At 46.5% G+C, this 22,455-nt stretch overlaps 1 protein-coding gene across 1 annotated transcript in view; it reads right to left on the bottom strand.

Moving 5' to 3' along the window:
- pgpep1 (pyroglutamyl-peptidase I) overlaps window positions 1–22,455 on the bottom strand; it is a 52,607-nt gene that overhangs the window by 7,202 nt on the left and 22,950 nt on the right. Inside the window, exon 3 of the mRNA XM_038776912.1 lies at window positions 1,682–1,798. Coding sequence (XP_038632840.1) covers window positions 1,682–1,798 — 117 coding nt within the window. The remainder of the gene's footprint in view (window positions 1–1,681; window positions 1,799–22,455) is intronic.

Genomic DNA, 22,455 nt, shown 5'->3' with positions numbered 1-22,455 from the left:
TTTTGGGTTGCGGGGGCGAAACCCACGCAGCCACGGGGAGAATGTGCAAACTCCACCATGACAGTGACCCAGAGCCAGGATCGAACCTGGGACCTTGGCACCGTGAGGCTGCAGTGCTAACCACTGCGCCACTGTACTGCCCGGCATCGAGGTGTTTTTACCCACCTCTTGCATATCTCTACTTTCCTGTATGGCTCACACTCCCCTTTGCTCCTTGCTCGTGATGAAATCCTGAAAGCAGGGATACACTCCAGGAATTCTTATTGATCCTTAGAAAGGGAATGAAATGAATGAATGAAAATGAAAATCGCTTACTGTCACGAGTAGACTTCAATGAAGTTACTGTGAAAAGCCCCTAGTCGCCACATTCCGGCGCCTGTCCGGGGAGGCTGGTACGGGAATTGAACCGTGCTGCTGGCCTGCTTTGGTCTGCTTTCAAAGCCAGCGATTTAGCCTTGTGAGCTAAATCAGCCCCTGGTTGAGGCCACTGTGACTTTGTTGCCTTTGAACAAGTACAGTGCAAGGTCTAGGCAGAAGGTAATGAGCGGCAAGGTAGCAGTGGTTAGCACTGTTGCCTCCCAGCACCAGGGTCCCTGGTTTGATTCCCGCTTGGGTCACTATCTGTGCGGAGTCTGCACTTTCTCCCTGTGTCTGCGTGGATTTCCTCCGGGTGCTCCGGTTTCTTCCTACAATCCCAAAAGATGTGTTTGTTAGGTGATTTGGACATTCTGAATTCTCCTTCTGTGTACCCGAGCAGGCGTCGGAATGTGGCAACTAGGGGCTTTTCACAGTAACTTCTTTGCAGCGTTAATGTAAGCCTACTTCTGACAATAATAAAGATTATCATTATCATCATTATTACAACGGGAACCTGACTACACAGAGACTATGGGGATTAATTCCTGGGATTCGAGTCTGAAACAGAGGTTCGATCGGATGGCACTCACTTGGAACCAGCTACAGAACGAGAGACGGTGAAAAATTGGTTCTGATTAAAGACCAATCAGATCTGTGCAACATGATGGGGAGCGGTTGAAAATTAGTTTACATATTTATATAAAATAGCTGAATTAATGATTTCAATGTTCTTATTGAAACATACGTAGATCAGTGAAAAAAAGTTGGCCAGCAGAGCGAACACGAGGGAGAAAAAATTAATGGTAGCCAATCACACTGTAACAAGTTTCTAAATTTCCAATCAGGTGATACCAGGGACCAATCAGATGCAGACATTGAGCCTCCATAGGCCAACTAGAATGGTGGGATTCACAGCCCCAAAACCAGACAAAACTGCAAAGACAAATTTGACATGGAAAGTCAGGATAATTCAATAATAAGTATTGCTATTGTTGTACCTGCTAATGATTTTAAGTTGGGGCAAGGTTTTTGGTGGGAATCACAGCAAAGAGTCTATTTTAATGACAATGGAACTCGCAATACAAACTGCAGCAAAGTCTCCTAATAAAAGGAGGGTGATTTCTCCAGTCAAATGCAGTGAAAGGAGGTTAGCAACAGAACACAATTTAGGCACCTGCACTCAATCCAGTCACCTTCAGTAGTTCAATCATGAAGTGTAATTGACAGAAAAATGGCTCAATCACCCCCATTCTGGCCAGGGCTTGTGTGGTTGCTACAGGCCTGCTGATCAAATGATTGGAAGGTGATTATTAATGTACCTGACCTGGGGCTTATGCCGTTTCCAGAGAGAAGGAATCAAATCCAGGACCTTCTGGTATTCTACTGGAATCTCGTACACATACAGATCCACTTCATCGCCTAGCCCGAGCTTCTGCAACTCCTGAAATACAGTCAGCAGGTAAGTGATTGTGGCAGAAGAACATAGGATTAATAGAAACCACTGGCTTTGAAATCTCAGTGATAAAGGCACCCTGAGCATTGATGAGCAGAGCGTCTAGAAAGCAATAGCGCAATAGTCTGCAGCCACCCCGTAAAGTCTAGACAAGTTGTGTTTTCCCTTCACTGGTTTTCCTCAAGTTTAAATTGTGGACCTGGAGGTTTGCAAAGATATGTTCCTGCTGCTGTCATCCGAGTTTTCAAATTCATCCACAATCTCCCCCCTCCCCATCTCTGTAGCCTCCTGCAGCCCTACAACCTTCCGAGATCAATCTGGCCTCTTGCTCATCCCTGATTATCATAGTTTCCCTCCCTTGGTCTGGTATCCAACTTTGTGTATTTTCTTTCAAATAGTCTTTCTCAGGCTCAAACTCAGCAGAATGCAGTTCAACGCATTACTCTCCCAGAATGTGTCTCTTAACCTCCAATTTCACTGCTGATTTGCCAACGATTTTTCAGACATGCAAAATGTTGTCCATATTTGTAGCAAATTGTTCTATGGTAGAATTTATGCAAAGGTTAATTAAACAGAAGATGGATATATTAAGAAATAAATCTGCAGATTAATAAAATTACAAAGGAATGAGTGGCCAGATTCTGTACCTAGCGCAGAATGATGGGCTGGGGGCTTGCTGTGTGGAAATTTAAAGGATAGCTATCACACGTACCTCTAGGCCAACAAAAAAAAATACCCCAACGCTTCAAACACATACAGCAAAGGACAGGCAGTTCTTAGGCAGAACAGTCTGTGTGCTCTCGGCCACTTAAAATCAGCCTTAGACAGACTTCTGGTGGCGACTAGGAGGTGAGCAGTTGCACACTACGTGGCTCCCGCCTGGGGATTTGGTACTTTGGATCCTTTCCGGATTATCAGATGATTTTTGGGAAGAAAATCGGTACAGTTCGACAGAAATAGATCCCCTCTGGTGCCCGAGGTCAGGTGGGTACAGCACAAGGCACAGACCGGGCAAGGAATCTTCGCCCGATTCAGAAGGAGAGAAAATGACAGAAGTCTCAGTGGCATCGTTGCCCCCTCAGTGGACGACCGAGAACATGGTGGACTTGTCAGGAGTATTTAGGAAACAGTGCCAAGCAGTTGCTGAGGATCCGATAAAGGCGGCGGAGGGGTTTGTGGCACCTATTCATGCAACTTTGGTCGGGTTGGATCAGCGGCTGGGAGGTACAGGGGGCGACGAATAGGGAGGTGATCACTGATAACGGCCATCGGATCGTCTCTTTGGAGGCAGAGATGGCATTGCTGGAGGAGGTGCAAAAAGCTATAAAGGCCAAGGATGACCGGAGAATCGCTCCAGACAACAGAGGCTGCCGGAGGGACTGGAAAGCACAAGCGCCACTGATTAGGTTTCTACAGTGTTTGGAAAGTTGTTGGGGGAGGTGGTCTTCTCGACCCCTCCTGTGTTGGACTGGGCCCATTGGTCGCCGAGACAGAAGCCCAGATCGGGGGGAGCCACCACGAGCGATTATAGACCGATTCCCATAGTATCTGGATATGGAATGGGTGCCGAGATGGGTGAAGGACAGTCGGGAGTGTAGTGGGGAGGGCCGGCCTATCAGAATATGTCAGGACGTCGGGACAGAGTTGGCAAGAACGTGGGGGTTTAATAAGGCTAAAGCAACACTTCACAAGAGCAGCGCGCATTTTGGGATGGTGTACCCGCACATCTCCGGGTTAACTTCAGAGACTTATCATTTTGATGCGCCAACAGAAGCGTGCATCAAAATAGTAATGACTTTGTTAAGAAACAGATTAGGGGGGGGGGGGGGGGGGGGGAAACCTGAAGTGTTTGAGGAATTTAGTCTTGCTCTCTCATTCTCAAGTACTTCTATATCCGTACTGTCGTGTGGGATGGTTGTAAAGTGGGGGAGGTGGTGTTCTGTGGCTTGTTGGTGAGGGTTGTATCTGGGTGAATTTGGGGGTTGTTTCCTGTTTGGCGAGGGGATTTGGGTATGGTGCTGTTTTCATCCTATAATGTTTGCTATTAAATTTGGCTATTTGTTGATCCATTGTGTGAAAGAGTTTTATTTTTACACGAGGGTTACCCCGCTAGCAGTTCAGCTGGGTGGGGGTGGGGGGCCTGGGGAACAAACCAGACTGAGGAAAGGATGGGTGGGGCAAGAGTTTAACTAAGTTTTGATATTAAGATACAGGGGACCACGGTACTGATTAACAAAAGGGTGTCTTTTTCTGTGGTTAACATTAAGGTGGACTGAGGAAGGAGATATGTAATAGTTAGTGGGATATTAGTGGGCACGCCGGTGGGTTGGGGTCATATGTAAGCGCGGAGTTGGGATGACACGGAATTCATTAAGAAGGTGTTGGCTTCTATTCCGGGGGGGGGGGGTTGACCTTCCCGGAGGTGGAACGGGAAAGGAGGCAGGATCTGGAGGCACCAATTGGACACGAGGAGGAGGTCATGAACTGGTTAATCCAGAGGGGCCAAGCACCAGGTCAGGATGGATTACCTATTGAATTTTATAAGTAGTTCACAGGTCTGCTGGATATGTTCAATGATTCTCTGTCCTGGGGAGTGTTGCCAGCCACGCTGACGCAGGCATTGATCTCTTTCATCTTGAAAAAGGACAAAAATCCCACCAAGTGTGGGTCGTACCAACCCATTTCTCTGTTAAATGCTGATGCAAAGCTGTTAGCAACTCATTTAGAGCCATGCCTGCTGGCAGTGATTTTAGAGCAACAGACGGGATTGGTTAAGGGCCACAGCTGTGAGCCGGCATTAGGAGACTCTTGAATGTGGTGCTGACACCCTGCTCAGTGGCCAAGCCAGAGCGATTATCTCAATGGACGCAATTATCTCAATGGACGCGCTAAAAGCATTTGACCGGGTTGAGTGGAGGCACCTTTGAGATTAAGGGGGAATTTGTTTTTTTGGCAAAATTTATGAATTGGGTTAGGTTTTTATATCAGGGCCCCCACCTTGAGTGTCCATACCAATTCCCTGAGCTCGGAGTACTTTCAACTGAACAGGGGTATGAGGCAGGAGTGTCCACTATCTCCATTGCTGTTTGCCTTTGCAATTGAGACTGGCCATTGCACTGAGATCGTCTACTAAGTGGAGGGGGATAAGAGCAGGGATGGAGGGAGCATAGTGTTTCTCCATGTGCAGACAATGTAATTATACATTACGGAACCTCTGTCCAACGTGGGGGAGATTACAGAGGTGCTGAGGAAGTTTGGTTCCTTTTCAGGGTACAAGTTAAACCTGGGCAAGAGTGAATTTTTTCTGGTGACCCGCCCTCCCCGGGGAGGCAAGCCGATTTGGGGAGGCTACCGTTTCGTCCGGCCAGGACTAGTTTCTGGCATCTGGCACCGTTTCGTCCGGCCAGGACTAGTTTCTGGCATCTGGCAATTTGGGTGTCCCATGATTGGGCCTTGCTCCCTAAACTTAAATTGGTCAGTCTGGTGGATGGGTTGAAGGCTGATTTGAAGAGCTGGGATGCCCTTCCTTTGACATTGGCAGGAAGAGTACAGACAGTGAAGATGAATATTCTACTCAGGTTTTTATTTCTGTTCCAGTGTCTCCCAGTCTTTCTTTCCAAGACTTTTATTGATAGGGTCAATAAGTTAATAGGGTCAATAAGTTAATATCTACTTTTGTTTGGACATGTAAGACCCCTCGGGTTTGTAGGGCATTTTGCAAAGGGATAGACAGTCGGGCGGGCTGGCACTACCTAATCTGATGTATTAACGGGCGGCAAACACTGATAAAGGAGCGGGGGTGGTTTAAGGATTCGGACTGTATAAGGGGGCGGGAGGAGGAGGTTTCTTGTATAGAGAATGTTTGAGGGCTCTTGGTACTGCTCCTCTCCCGTTCTCTCCAGTAAGATTCCCGTTGAGCCCAGACTTTGGGGTCAATTCAGGCAGCATTTTCAATTAGGCTCTATGTCGCTATGGGCGCTGATTAGCAGGCACCATGGGAATGTGCCGTCTGGTCTGGAGTCAACGCTCAGGGCATGAGAGAAGCAGGGGTTGGAGAGGTTCAGTGCTTATGTTTCTGGAGTTTTCTGGTGTGGATGAGATTGTGGAGAAGTTCCAACTCCCAAGAGGGAATGTATTTTGATATTTGCAGGTGCAAGAGTTTTTAACGCAAGGAGCTTCCTTTGTTTCCCTTGATGTCAGCGCCTTTGCTTATGGATAGAGTCCTATCTTTGCACAAGTTAGAAGAGGAAAGGTGACAGAGCAGGCAACGCTGGAAAAAGTAAAGAGGAAGTGGGAGGACGAGCTGGGGTTGGCCTTTGGTGGTGGGTGGGGGGGGAGGGGGGGGGTTGAGGCTCTTCATAGGGTCAACTTCACCTCCACGTGCGCTAGGGTGCACTAGAGTACCCAATACATTTTTTCCAATTAAGGGACAATTTAGCGTGGCCATCCACCTACCCTGCACATTTCTGGGTTGTGGGGGCAAAATTCACATAAACACGGGGCGAATGTGCAAACTCCACACGGACAGTGACCCAGGGCCCGGATCAAATCTGGGACCTCGGCACTGCAAGCTGCAGTGCTAACCACTGTGCCACCCCTCATAGGGTGCACTTGACCATGGTGGATAGGAGTTGGTTCTTCTCAGGGGTTGAAGATAGGTGTGAGCGGTGTTCTAGGGGGGCCGGCGGTGAACCACATGCACACTTTTTGGCCCTGCCCCAGGTTGCTGATTTTTGGTCTTCTATTGTGAAACAATGTCAGGGATTATGGTGGAGCTGTGCCCGGCGATGGCCATTTCTGGAGTGTCGGACTTGCCGAGACTGCAGGAGGGGAAGGCGGCAGATGTCTTGGCCTTTGCCTCTCTAATAGTCCGAAGGAGAGTCTTGCTTGGGTGGAGGTCCCTGGGCACCACCTAATGCTTCGGCTTGGGTGGGGGACCTGGTAGACTTTCTGCACCTGGATATCAAACAATATGCCACGAGAAGGTCAGTGGCTGGTTTTTACTCAAGGTGGCAGCTTTTTAAGCAGCTCGCTACCGTCAGCTGATGAGGGGGGGTGGATTTGGTCAGTCCAGTAGGGTCTTCTTTGTGGTTTTCAGGGCGGGGGGGGGGGGGGGGGGGGAGATAGTCTTGGTATGAAACTGGGTTTGATGGGTGGTGTGACGTCAGCAATATTTTTTGTATTTTTGAAATACTGGAAAGTTGGTTTGAATATTTTGTTTCTTATAGAATAAAATTCTTGACTAAAAATATTTTTCAAAAATAAATAAAAATTAGCCTCCATAAAAGGTCCAAACAGTGAAATAATGCAATGGCTCACATTTCAGGACAATGAAAGCCTTTGTAGTTTCTCAGCAAACAGCAGTTAATCTGGCCATGATGGACTTGAGTTTTGCCTTTTTCTGTTATAACAAGTACCAGGGATCTTTTTCCATCTCCTTCTCCCGGGCAATGATGAGCGTGTTCACAGCCACCCTCACAGGCAGATGGGGAATTTCCGATGTGACCTGGTCTCTGTCTACCAGTTATTTTACAAGTTTGTAGAACAGGTCATTAATAAAAGCAATAGAAAGTACAAGCACAAGTACAGCACAGTAATACACCCTCGGCCTTTGAAAAAAGAAATGTTAAAGGACGGAATCGCAAATTAAAACGTCATTAGGTTGAGCAGGTACAATGGAATAGGATGCAGAGATTTAAATAGGAAACAATCCAAACCGCTCCCATCACACCCTGCAGGACAATATGATGTTGGGACAGGATTCTGTGGAATAGAAAGTCCCTGAATACAACAGCCCCAATATGGGAAAATAAATAAGGTTGTATTTTTAGTAACTGAAGGCCAAAAAGGTTCCTTTTTTTGGGGGTCAGATGTGAAGCAAGTAACTAAGGAAACAAATGTCGACAAAATAATGCAGCAAAACATAGAAACAACTGTTATGGCTTCAAGCACAAATAGGCAAGTTCAGTTCCGGGGTGGGGGGAGAGAGTGAGAGAGAGAAGAGGAGGAGGAGGAATCACACAAAATCTATTTAGAAGTCTCGGAGGGGACTGCACCTCGTGTGCGGCATTCAGTTCTGCTCAAACCACGGAGAACACCAAACTTTTTACCGAGCCCAGCAAGGGAACAGCCTCAGTGAATTGGAGGATAAATCAGGTTTCATCCTTGCAAGGGTAGAGTGGACCACAAAAACGTTAAAAGGATACTAAATGGAATAAAAAGTCTGGAATTTCTATAGTACCAAAATACACTAAAAACGTCCCATCATGCTTTATAGGTGCATTATCCATCAAAATTTGACACTGAACCTCAGGAGGAGATATCGGGATATTAGGAGATTGAGAGATTTAAGTCAGGAAATTCCAGAGCTTGAAGCCTCAGCAGGTAGAGGCACGGTTCCCAATGGAGGAGCGAGATTGAGGGTGCACAAGAGGCGGGAACTGGGGGAACAGAAATCTGGGAAGGTTGAAAGCCTGAGGAAGGTCATAGACACGAGATGTTTCTTTTTAAATCTGTTCTTGGGATGCAAGGAATTGCTAGCCTGGCTGCTAGTTTTATTGACCATCTCCAATGCCTGGAATTTGAAACAGTTGAGTGGTTGATTGATTAGCGAGGTTCACAGGTTCCCCAAGACATAGTGAAGTCGTTGGGTTTGTCCTGACTATCTGACAGTCACTTTTACTGATCACAATTTCTGTGGAGGAATGAACTAGATATGCAGAGAGTGAGCTGGCTCCTTGATACTTATCTTTGTAACGGGAGTTCTGGATTCTTTATACTGAGCTAGGAGCTTAGTGTGCAATAGCTTTGGGCATTTTCCAACTCCATTATAAAACAGAAGGTCAGGTCGAGCAGCTGTGAAGGGGCACAGCATCCATGCTTTTCATCCACCCCTTCGGTTTGTCCACCCACAAGCTGAGTAACTGTGGAGTGGGGAGGCATCAGGCAAACTCGAGATGGCTTTGCTCCTGGGAGCAGAAGGGAGGAGCTGTCTGCAATGCACTGTCTTCTGTTCATTAATCGACCGATAAACATGCCTGACAGCTTGAAAACGGTCTGTACATCAGCAGGCAGTATTGAGGAACGTTCTGCAGGGTCTGGGGCGGGGAAACAGATTTTATAGGATAAAGAATATAAAATAAATTCACTAAGCAGCATCAATTAGGCCTAATGGAGGTGCCGTTTTTCAGACGAGATGTTGAACCAAAATCCCATTTGGTCTCTCAAAGGAGTGTACAAAATCCCGGAGGAATATTCCGAAGAAAAACAAAAAGGAACTCTCCCCATGTCCTTGGCTAATATTAATTCCTTAACCAGCATGACTGGTGATTATCCCTGTGCAGTTTGTGGGAGCTTGCTATGGACAAATGGCGTTGCCTATTTTCCAACAGTGATTACATTTCCCCCCCCAAAAAAAACCTCACTGGTTACAAACACAGTCATGGAAGGCACTGTATTGAATTTAAATTCTTCCTTTGTCAGAGAGTGTAATAGATGTTTTCTGTGACAATTTTTTTTTTTTTGAGAACCCAATTCATTTTTTCCAATTAAGGGGCAATTTAGAGTGGCCAATCCACCTACCCTGCACATCTTTGGGTTGTGGGGGCGAAACCCATGCAAACACGGGGAGAATGTGCAAACTCCACACGGACAGTGACCCAGAGCCGGGATCGAAACTGGGACCTCGGCACCGTGAGGCAGCATTGCTAACCACTGCGCCACCATGCTGGCTTCTTTCTGTGCCAATTTGATTAAGTATAATTTGACCCCAGTTTATCCAATTGCAGGATGAGTGGCTTAGAGCCTGAATTCTGAGCCAAGTGGTTGCGATGACGGCAAATCAAGTTGTTTGTTTTTTTTTTGCAGCACGTTAGTTAATTTGTGAAATAATCATGGAAAATATTGCACAAGAAAAATGCAAGGCATGGATCCATGCTGATTGAGGGACAAGTAGACAGTTGTGTTGGCACTTTCTATATTAAAAAAAATCAAATTTGTTTCATGATGGCCAGGCTGCAAATTTTATTGCCCCCCACCCCCAGTTGCCTGGGGCTTGATATAACTGAGTGGTTTGATATGACTCAACCACAATGGTGTCGAACTGAGGTCGGAGATCAGACTGAGTGACGGCAACATGATTTCTTCCCAAAGAGTGAACTGGTTGGGTTTTTGCAACAATCATGTGCACTTTTCATATTCAGTTTTTATTTATTTTGTTAACACTCACACATTGCCAGTGACTTGAACCAGTGCTGTCCAGGTCATTTTCTCAGGATTGTGGATAAAGTCCAAAGATTCTTTACAGTGCAGGAGGCGGCCATTCAGCCCACCGAGTCTACACCGTCCCTCCAAAAACACATTCTACCTAGGCCAACTCCCCCGCACCAACCCCTTAACCCCATTGAGCGTGGCCAATCCACCTAACCTGCACATCTTTGAGCTGTGGCGGCGAAACGCACAGACATGGGGAGAATGTGCCACACGGATGACGCGAGAGGAATTGACAAAAAAGCTGTAACCGTCCAACGGGAATGAACTACTAGATTTCCAAATCAAAACACTCCTCTGCAAGGAGTCGTCAACATACCCATGGGAGCCAAGACACGCAATGATAGAGGAACTGGTGGACTCAGGCAACTTGGGTGGGTGGGGGAGCTGCAGGGACATGTATGGACGACTGTTAGAAGAGGCACATTTCCTGCTGGACAAGACAAGAAAAATGAGAGGAAGAACTAGGGTGGGGAATCTGGAGTTAAGCGCTGAGCAGGGCAAACTCCACTGAAAGTGGTACACAGAGCACACCCAACTAGAACCAGAATGAGCAGGTTCTTCTCGGAGGTAGAGGACAAATGTGAACGGTGCCAGTGCGGACTGGCCAACCACACACACATGTTCCGGGCATGCCACAGATTAGTCAGGTTCTGGACTGCCTTCTTTGAGGCAATGTCCAAGGTTGTAGAGGGGAGAGTGGAGCAAAGCCCGAAAGTGGCAGTCTTTGGGGTATCAGACTAGCCAGAACTCTTCATGGGGAGGAGGGCCGACATCTTGTCTTTACCTCCCTAATCGCTCGCCAAAGAATCCTGCTTGGCTGGCGACCAGCAGCACCTTTACAAGTCCTGCAAAATAATGGCTGCACTGCTATACCCAGATGGTAAAACTGAAGCTCTATCAGCTTTTGTGTTCAATGTTTAGACATATTGGATCAGGGACATTCATCCCGTAGCCTGGCCAAATCAATTCCTCAAATAACACTGCCCGCGCCCCACTCCAAAAATAATTAAATAGTGGTTCATCTTAATGAGGCAATTGGGATTCCAATGGGAAAAGTCACAAATGACCAAACATTTCCCTTCAAATGTAATTAATAGTACAACATACGTCAGTTGAGATACGAGCCATTCGGCCAACTGGTTTATGTCGGTGTTTATATTCCTCACGACATTGCTGCAACCTATTTCACCCATCCATCATTTCCTTCTATTCTTTTCTCCATCATGTTTCGCCAGATTCTCCTTAAACGCATCAATTCTATGCGCCTTAGCCACTCGCTGCACAAGCAAGTGCCACTTTCTCACCCCACTCTGGGTAAAGAAGTTTCTCTTCAATTCCCTATTGGATTCAAGTGACTCCCTCGTATTTAGAGCCGCTAGTGCGTCTCCCCAACTCGAAACAGCTTTACAGCACAGATGGCCGGCGTAGACACGGTGCGCTGAAGGGCTGTAAGGTCTGTGCTGTAAACCAATGACTGAGAAACAGGCAATTTGGCCTAACCCATCTGGACTGGTGTTTATGTTCCGTACGAGCCTTGCCCTAACCATCCATCTATCCCCATCAGCATACCCTTGGATTCCTTTCTCCCTCATGTTTATCCAGCTCCCTTTAAATAAATCATTAGTATTCATCAATCATTTCCACCGACAGAGTCCCACATTCGCATCGCTCTCTGGGTAATCAACAATTACCCGTTTGGCATTACGTACCTGTTTCAGTTTCATTTTAGTTGGCAGGTAATTTCACTTGTAAAATATAATCGAAAAATGCAAATGTTTACATTGCCTTATCAGACAGGAAATAGGTTTGATATTTCCTATTTTACAACTGTGAATACAGTTAAAAAAAATCTAATTGACTGTAAAGTGCCGTGGGAGATCCTCAGGCAGTGAAAGGTGTGGAAAAAATACCAGCTCTCTTTTTACAGCACAGTATTTTTGTTAAATCGGCTTCCCACTGCCCTTTCACGTTGTGTCTACCCTATCAAAGCCACTCCTCAGCCTTCTCTTTCCTGAAGAATAGAGCCCCTGTATCTTGGGTTTTATCCTGGTAATTACAAACGTGCAGTTCCGGTATCACCCTAATAAAGCTTTTTTGAAACTTGCCTAGTGCCTCCATATTCCACAGCACATGTGACCAGGACTAGGGCACAACTTTCAATATGCGGTCCAACCAAGAGTCTATAAGAAGTTTAAGGTAACTTCTTAGCTTTTCAGGTCTAATCTAAGAAACCAATCTGAGTGCTCAGATTGTTTCACCTTTGAATTGCCACATAGGGCAGCACGGTGGCACAGTGGGTAGCACTGCTGCCTCACGGCATCGAGATCCCAGGTTCGATCCTGGCCCTGGGTCACTGTCCGTGTGGAGTTTGCACATTATCCCATGTTTGCGTGGGTTTCGCCCCCACAAACCAAAGACGTGCAGGGTAGGTGGACTGGCCACGCTAAATTGCCCCTTAATTGGAAAAAATGAATTTGGTACTCCAAATTTATTTATTTATTTTAAATTGCCATATAACCAGCATCACTTTGAGTGATTGGGGTACAGATATACATAGATGCCCCCACTCCGCCATCCCATTTCAACATTTAACGTCTAAGGGACCTCGTAATTTTCCGACCCACGGTGTATCGTTCGACATTGACCTATATTGAAACTTGTCGTGGTACGCGATGAAGTACTTTGGAACATTTAAGACGTGATAAAAGCATCACGTGACTGGGAAAGTGCTTTTTAAACTCCCCTCCTGGAACCCTGATCAGCTAATCAAAAATGGAGCAAATCTTTCAAAGAGATGCCTGACAGGAGCCCACAGGCCTGAGAAAACTATTGAAAGGTTTGAGGAGGGAATGCAGAACAGAAATATTAAATTTCAATCAAATGGCACTCCAACTTTGGGATTTTGACTGAATCAACGAGAAGTAACTATGTCCAGCGGCAGGTGGGTCAGTGACCACCAGAGTTTGGGTAATCTTCAGAAGAAACACAGGGGAGGAGATTGCTTTCCAATGTTAAGAAAGAAACACAGCAAGTTATGATCTGGAATGGGCTGCATGAAAAGGCGGCTGAAGCAGAGTCGATAGTAATTGGAGAGATCGAAATATCCAGTGGACACATAACGGGGCTGTGGAGCACAGGAGGAGTGGTGCTAATTGGATAGCTCTTTCATACAGCCGCCCCAGACACGATGGGCCGAATGGCCTCCTACTGTGCTGTATGACTCTCTGGATCGATGAAAAGGCTTGTATTCGTAAAACAATTTAGCACACCAAAAACATCCCAAGAGATATTCGGATGCTGTGGTGGGCGTTCCATATGCAAATACAGCAATTGTTTTGCCGTTTAGAGACCAGTGTTGTGTCAAAATTGGTGACCCAGCAGAGTAACCTATTTTAAAATGGTGATTTGGTCAAGGGAGGCATGTTGATCCAAGGCATTGGGAACTTGAACATCTATTTGAATCACAAGTCAGGTGAATGCTCTCACCCCCCAAGATACTGGCCCCTCTCTACCCAAGGTCTACGTTACCTACAGTACATGATACAGAATTGGCCAACTGAAACACCACACTATTTTAATGTTTTTGGTTGCATTATATTTCTTAGTTGCCACAAAAAGTAACGGTATGAAGGTGCCCACACTCTGGATTCTTGTAAAACACGATGAGCGAGTTATTAAAAGATGTTGCTCACACAATCAAGGTGGTGATCTGTCCAAAGCCAGCGTAAATACTCTGCTGACGTCATTATGCATCACGTGTTGTTGGGCCAGCAGGAATGTAATCCCAGATACATAACAAGTATATTTGATGAATTGGTACTAAAAATGAAAAACAAGCATGTGTGTGAAACACTCCGGATCAGAGTCTCAGAATAAGGGTAGGAGCAGGAGTAGGCTATTTGACAATCATTTCGGATGGAGTGGAGGAGAAATTTCTTCATTCAAAGGATTGGAAAACTTTGCAAATCTCTTCACCAGAGAGCACTGGATGCTCAGACATTGGTCATATGCAAGACCGATCAATAGTTTTTTGGTACTGAGGGAATTATGGGATGGGCAGATAGGATCAGATAATAGATTTGAGGTGGATGATTGGCTGCTGTCATGTGAGTGTGCCTTTAAGAAATGAATGTTTAAGCAATATACCTTTAAGAAATGGGGCAGAACATATTACTGAAGTGATTAGGGGCAGCAGGGTAGCATGGTGGTTAGCATAAATGCTTCACAGCTCCAGGGTCCCAGGTTCGATTCCCGGCTGGGTCACTGTCTGTGTGGAGTCTGCACGTCCTCCCCCTGTGTGCGTGGGTTTCCTCCGGGTGCTCCGGTTTCCTCCCACAGTCCAAAGATGTGCGGGTTAGGTGGATTGGCCATGCTAAATTGCCTGTAGTGTTCTAATAAAAAAGTAAGGTTAAGGGGGGGGGTTGTTGGGTTACGGGTATAGGGTGGATACGTGGGTTTGAGCAGGGTGATCATGGTTCGGCACAACATTGAGGGCCGAAGGGCCTGTTCTGTGCTGTACTGTTCTATGTTCTATGTCGGGGGGGGGGGGGGGGGGGTTTGAGGAAAAGAGCTTGGGTGTGTCTGTGTTTGCAGTGAGCTGGATCTGCTGTGATCTCTGCCAGGAAAGACTATCTCTGAATCATTTGGGTGATTTAAACTCATAATAGGCATGTCTTTAACCTGATGTGTTTCTGTTTAAAGGTGTTAAGTCTTTTGGAGGTTTGAAGGAACATTGAGGGATTATTTAGTGTTGCCTTATTTTCGGGGGTGATCTTTGAAGTAAGTGGTGTTAAGGGATCCAATGTTTCTTTAAAAAGGTTAAGTTGAATTCATGGAATAAACATTGATTTGTGTTTAAAAACCCAAGTGTCAAAGGGGGGGGGGAAGGGAGGGGGGGGGGGGGGGATAGCAACGAAGGGAGCACGTCAGCGGGGGGTCGCGGGCAATGACTGCCCGAGGCCATCGGCAGAAAGGGAAAAACGGTTTGGTTGCTAGACTGGTAGCGCGGGGGGGGGGGGGGGGGGGGGGGTGGAGGGTGGGGGGGTGCGCGCGGGGGAGGGCGTGGGGAGGATTTTCCAGGGGGGATTTGTTGTGTTATAATTTAAAATGTAGTAGGGGTAAATGTTTGTATCGAAAAATTTCAATAAAAATTATTTAAAAAAAAAACCCAAGTGTCCATAATTGTAATACCACACCTGGAGAACCAGCCGTGTACTTCAAAAGCAACAATTCATTAAAGGGAGAGGTTGGTTGAACTCCATGATACATTTTGGGGTTCTGAAAACCCTGCTCCCATAACTGTAGTTTTGTTGAATGATTTTAAGAGTCAAATAGCCGACTCCTGCTCTTACTCTGAGAGACTTCGATATTTCTCATGTTCTTAGAGACTTAGATATTTCTAAACAAATTGTTCTCCGAAAGATGCAACCGCAACTGTTCCCCAGTGTTATACAGTGTCAGACTGTCACCACCAGTACTGTACCCCAGTGTTATACAGTGACAGACCTGTTCCCACCAGTACTGTACCCCAGTGTTATACAGTGTCAGACTGTCACCACTAGTACTGTACCCCAGTGTTATACAGTGACAGACCCGTCCCCACCCTTACTGTACCCCAGTGTTATACAGTGACAGACCTGTCCCCACCAGTACTGTATCCCAGTGTTATACAGTGACAGACCTGTCCCCACCAGTACTGTATCCCAGTGTTATACAGTGACAGACCCGTCCCCACCAGTACTGTACCCCAGTGTTATAGTGACAGACCTGTCCCACCAGTACTGTACCCCAGTGTTATACAGTGTCAGACTGTCACCACTAGTACTGTACCCCAGTGTTATACAGTGACAGACCTGTCCCCACCAGTACTGTACCCCAGTGTTATACAGTGACAGACCTGTCCCCACCAGTACTGTACCCCAGTGTTATACAGTGACAGACCCGTCCCCACCAGTACTGTTCCCCAGTGTTATAGTGTCAGACTGTCACCACCTGTACTGTACCCCAGTGTTATACAGTGACAGACCTGCCCCCACCAGTACTGTACCCCAGTGTTATACAGTGACAGACCCGTCCCCACCAGTACTGTTCCCCAGTGTTATAGTGTCAGACTGTCACCACCTGTACTGTACCCCAGTGTTATACAGTGACAGACCTGCCCCCACCAGTACTGTACCCCAGTGTGATACAGTAACAGACCCATCCCCACCAGCACTGTACCCCAGTGTGATACAGTGACAGACCCGTCCCCACCAGTACTGTACCCCAATGTTATACAGTGACAGACCCATCCCCACCAGTACTGTTCCCCAGTGTTATAGTGTCAGACTGTCACCACCTGTACTGTACCCCAGTGTTATACAGTGACAGACCTGCCCCCACCAGTACTGTACCCGTGTGATACAGTAACAGACCTGTTCCCACCAGTACTGTACCCCAATGTTATACAGTGACAGACCTGTCCCCACCAGTACTGTATCCCAGTGTTATACAGTGACAGACCTGCCCCCACCAGTACTGTACCCCAGTGTTATACAGTGACAGACCCGTCCCCACCAGTACTGTACCCCAGTGTTATACAGTGACAGACCTGTCGCCACCAGTACTGTATCCCAGTATTATAAAGTGACTGACCCGTCCCCACTAGTACTGTACCCCAGTGTTATAGAGTGACAGACCTGCCCCCACCACTGTACCCTAGTGTTATACAGTGACAGACCCGCCCCCACCAGTACTGTACCCCAGTGTTATACAGTGACAGACCCGTCCCCACCAGTACTGTACCCCAGTGTTATACAGTGACAGACCTGTCCCCACCAGTACTGTATCCCAGTGTTATACAGTGACAGACCCGTCCCCACCAGTACTGTACCCCAGTGTTATAGTGACAGACCTGTCCCCACCAGTACTGTACCCCAGTGTTATACAGTGTCAGACTGTCACCACTAGTACTGTACCCCAGTGTTATACAGTGACAGACCTGTCCCCACCAGTACTGTACCCCAGTGTTATACAGTGACAGACCCGTCCCCACCAGTACTGTTCCCCAGTGTTATAGTGTCAGACTGTCACCACCTGTACTGTACCCCAGTGTTATACAGTGACAGACCTGCCCCCACCAGTACTGTACCCCAGTGTTATACAGTGACAGACCCGTCCCCACCAGTACTGTTCCCCAGTGTTATAGTGTCAGACTGTCACCACCTGTACTGCACCCCAGTGTTATACAGTGACAGACCTGCCCCCACCAGTACTGTACCCCAGTGTGATACAGTAACAGACCCATCCCCACCAGCACTGTACCCCAGTGTGATACAGTGACAGACCCGTCCCCACCAGTACTGTACCCCAATGTTATACAGTGACAGACCCATCCCCACCAGTACTGTTCCCCAGTGTTATAGTGTCAGACTGTCACCACCTGTACTGTACCCCAGTGTTATACAGTGACAGACCTGCCCCCACCAGTACTGTACCCGTGTGATACAGTAACAGACCTGTTCCCACCAGTACTGTACCCCAATGTTATACAGTGACAGACCTGTCCCCACCAGTACTGTATCCCAGTGTTATACAGTGACAGACCTGCCCCCACCAGTACTGTACCCCAGTGTTATACAGTGACAGACCCGTCCCCACCAGTACTGTACCCCAGTGTTATACAGTGACAGACCTGTCGCCACCAGTACTGTATCCCAGTATTATAAAGTGACTGACCCGTCCCCACTAGTACTGTACCACAGTGTTATACAGTGACAGACCTGTCCCCACCAGTACTGTACCCCAGTGTTATACAGTGACAGACCCGTCCCCACCAGTACTGTACCCCAGTGTTATACAGTGACAGACCCGCCCCCACCAGTACTGTACCACAGTGTTATACAGTGACAGACCTGTCCCCACCAGTACTGTACCCCAGTGTTATACAGTGACAGACCCGTCCCCACCAGTACTGTACCCCAATGTTATACAGTGACAGACCCATCCCCACCAGTACTGTACCCCAGTGTTATACAGGGACAGACCTGTCCCCACCAGTACTGTACCCCAGTGTTATACAGTGACAGACCCATCCCCACTAGTACTGTACCCCAGTGTTATATAGTGACAGGCCTGTGCCCTCCAGTACTGTACCCCAGTGAAATACAGTGACAGACCTGTTCCCACCAGTACTGTGCCCTATTGTCAAGCTTCTGTCCAAAGACAGCTTGGGTATGGAACATTTGAATAGTATTGGATGTCTTACACACTTCCATTGGATGCAGTATCAAAATTCTACTATCCCAGTTGTAATCATGTAAAGATGTAATCATAGTTCAGTTAGATCACTGTTCTGATAAAGTGCCACCACCAAAAACATTTACCACCCGTTCTCTGTTCAGAGGATGATGGGCCTGACTTACATTTTCCGTTTATATTTCAAAGTTCACAATCGTCACTTTACTGAATCTCCAGGGTCTCTTTCTTGTGCTGAGAACACCAAGGGTCCATTCGCGCACAGGATCAATCAGGCACATGCACTCTCATATAGACACAGACACAAACACACATGGTGCTGGACTCTGATCTTCAGCATCTAGGATTGTGCAACGGGCAGACAAGCTCCCTTGAATCAATTAAGGAAGTAGCAGAACAAACTGGATAGCCCAGAATTAGCACTCCCCGCCCTTTCATTGTTTCATGTGTGTACCTTTAAGAAATGGGTGTGTATATAAATATCTGTAGTGAGAGTACCTTTAAGAAATGGGTGTTTACTACTGCAGTAATGTCAGAGTGTGGGTGAAGCTGGGCTGCCTGTCAGCTTTTTACTTTCATTTTAGGCTGTTTGCTGTAAGGTGTGTTCTAATTTCGGTTTCGGTGTTGGAGCGGAAGCCAGACCAAGAAGATGCACTGCTGCTCTCTCTGCCATCAAAAGACTATCTCTCGATCATTTGGTGAATTCAGAATTATAAATGTTTTCAGTAGTGACTTCAACCTGATGTGCTTCTGATAAAGGTTTTGTTTTTAAGTCGTATGGATGTTAAAAATGAAAGCTTAAAGGTCTACTTAGTGTTGCAGTCTTTGGGGGTTGTATATGAATTAATGGTTGCTAAGATGTTCACTGTATGTTTTAAGAAGGTTAACTTGAGTTCATAGAATAAACATTGTTTTGTTTTTAAAAACATTTTCCATTTCTGCTGTACCACACCTGCAGAGTGGGCCGTGTGGTCCCCATACCACAATCTATTAAAAGTTGTGGGTCAGGGGAACTCTGTGATACACTTTGGGGTTCTCTAAACCCTGGCCCATAACAAATGTTAAGGTCAAAGACTATGGTTTTCATTGCATACTTGGAGCCTCCATTTCCTTGCTTTCCCCCACAATGTCACTCTCAGGGTTACCATTAACCCTTTCAGTAATCAGGAACAGAAACCTATAGAATAAACCTTCGGGGCAGGATTAGCAGCAGTCGGTTGTATAGGTGAAAGCAGATGATAAATGCCACTGGAATGGATTCAATACCTTCTCTTGGATGCTATTGATTCACGAGAGAAGGAGCGATAAAAAAAAGGATTGAGAAGTTCTCGAAAAATTCCAAGTCACATCCTCCATTATTTATATACAAATGGTTTTAACTGCCTGCTAATTGTGTCGATGCACAAGCATACACAGCAAGTGCACAGGAAATTTCACATTCATAGACTCCAAGTCCATTATTAATGATGCCTTTGCTCGTGGATTAAATCATCCAAAAATACCATGATATGCAGTGGCAAAAGGTTTGAAACCGCACCAAATCAGAAGGGAGTTTAGAGACAAGCCGCTTGCAGGTTTAGTGCATCGACATACCCAGTTTTTTTTTTAAATAATTTTTTTTTTTAATTTAGAGTACCCAATTCATTTTTTTCCAATTAAGGGGCAATTTAGCGTGACCAATCCACCTAGCTTGCACATTTTTTGGGTTGTGGGGGCGAAACCCACGCAAACACGGGGAGAATGTGCAAACTCCACACGGACAGTGACCCAGAGCCGGGATCGAACCTGGGACCTCGGCGCCGTGAGGCTGCAGTGCTAATCCACTGCGCCACCGTGCTGCCTCGACATACCCAGTTTGCACACAATCGCAAACTGCTACAAGGTAAATTAATCAGTGGAGTCCTCAGCTGTTACTTGGGTGCCCAAAGCGAATGTGTTGCCTTGAAAGTGCTTGACTCACTAGAAGATAAAAACACCCTTGCATTTACATAACATCTTTTATGACATCAGTATGTCTGAAAGTGCTTCATAGCCATTTAAATATTTTCAGAATGTAGTCACTGTTGTAATTTAGGAAACACAAATTTCTGAACAGTAAGATCATACAAACAATGTTTTTCTTTGCAAACTGCAGGTAAATCTTTTACTCTTTGAAAGTGAACCCTGGGATCTTATCCATTAATCTGAGCGGGCAGACAACCTCCGTTTAACGAGTGACCCAAAAACGGCAGCTCCTCAGTACTCCTTCTGTACTGCACTGGGAATGCCAACCTGGATTACGCACAAGTGCCTAGTGCTGGGCTCGAACTCACGGCCTTCTGGCTCAGAAAATAGAGCGGAATCTACTAAGCCAGGGCTGACGTCGTGCAGCCCCACTATCCAACAGGGACCCGGGTTGCCAATGGTCAGCTCCGATACTCTAGTGTAAAACTGCCATGTAAAATGGAAAAAGAAACAAAACAAAACTGATTGGGTTGCCAATTCTGGTTGGACATATTCCTGGAGGCTGCCTCACATGATTTCCTGGTCCGACTGCCCTAGCTGGTCAAAGAGGCTTTAGACCAACCCCCACACCTGAAAAAGTTGTTGGGGGGGAGGGGATTAAAATATATAATGCTTAGCATTGCTGCCTCATAGGCAGCCGAGGTCCCAGGTTCGATCCCGGCTCTGGGTCACTGTCCGTGTGGAGTTTGCACATTCTCCCCGGGTTTGTGTGGGCTTCACCCAACAACCCAAAGATGTGCAGGGTAGGTGGATTGGCCATGCTAAATTGCCCCTTAATTGAAAAAAAAATAATTGGGTACTCGAATATTTAAAAAATATATATAATGCTTCCATCATTTTTCTTTCAGATTGTTCACAGTCACATCTAGGCAATTAACCTTTTTCAATTTCTGGAGACTCCGGGCAAATTCTGGAGGGTTGGCAACCTTAACAAATGGTAATTTGATTAACTATTTTTGGCATGAAGCGTTTTGAGATTTATATCCTTCAAATAGTTAACTCTTTATTTTAAAATGATCTAGTTCAGCTCAAGACAAAATTTAGAACAAGTAAAAGTTTGACTGGTGCAAACCCGGGAGTCAGTTAAGAAACAAAAAAATTGCAGCCTGCAGTCATCGCCGAATCGACAGGCCAATGTTTAACATTGCAACTTTCTGATTGATGCTTCTCTGATTAAAATGCAGATCCCGTTGCCCTGGGAACAGACGTCTGGTCTCTTGCCTTTGTGTCGGCTCATTCCCACTGCCTGCTGTCTGGATCAGTGCTAATAGTACAAAGCCCCCAAGTGTGTGTTTAGGGTTGATGTCGGGGGCGCAGGGTGGGGGTAGGGTGGTCGGTGAGGAAAGGAACACTATTAAAAGTCAACATTAAGCTCACATATGAAACAACATCACAACCGGGACGTGACCAAAAACCATGGTTTTGTCAAAGATATGAACTGTAATCTTAAAAGCTTTGCTCTCCACCTGGTCTGTAAATCAGGATTAAAGCTTAATTGCCATATAGTGTCTCAAAAAGACAGGCTTTCCTCACCCAGTGATCTCAGCCATGACCTCTGTATCGGTATTAAAAATTACTCTGTACACCTAGGTATTGGACGGACTCCAAAAAGCAAAGGTTCCAGTCTCTGAACGGCCAGGCTCCAATTTTAAGAGGGTAACGCTGGAAAGCAATTCTACACACAAAGGATAGTGAAATTAGAGAACGGTGTCTCCTTTAAAAGCTGTTGAAATGAAATGAAAACCACTTGTCACGAGTAGGCTTCAATGAAGTTACTGTGAAAAGCCCCTAGTCGCCACATTCCGGCGCCTGTTCGGGGAGGCTGGTATGGGAATTGAACCATGCTGCTGGCCTGCCTTGGTCTGCTTTAAAAGCCAGCGATTTAGCCCAGTGTACTAAACCAGCCCCAACCCCAGTTGAGGCTGGAGTTCAGCTGAAACTGACATATTTTGATAGACATGGTTAGGTGATGGAACCAGGCTGGGTAGACAGGAGTTAAGATACAGATCAGTCAAGTTCTAATTGAAGGGCAGCACAGTGGCGCAGTGGGTTAGCCCTGCTGCCTCACGGCGCCAAGGTCCCAGGTTCGATCCCGGCTCTAGGTCACTGTCAGTGTGGAGTTTGCACATTCTCCC

The sequence above is a fragment of the Scyliorhinus canicula genome, chromosome 18, assembly GCF_902713615.1.
Source record: "Scyliorhinus canicula chromosome 18, sScyCan1.1, whole genome shotgun sequence".
Lineage (NCBI taxonomy): Eukaryota > Metazoa > Chordata > Chondrichthyes > Carcharhiniformes > Scyliorhinidae > Scyliorhinus > Scyliorhinus canicula.
This window is presented reverse-complemented; position numbering and strand designations above follow the sequence as displayed.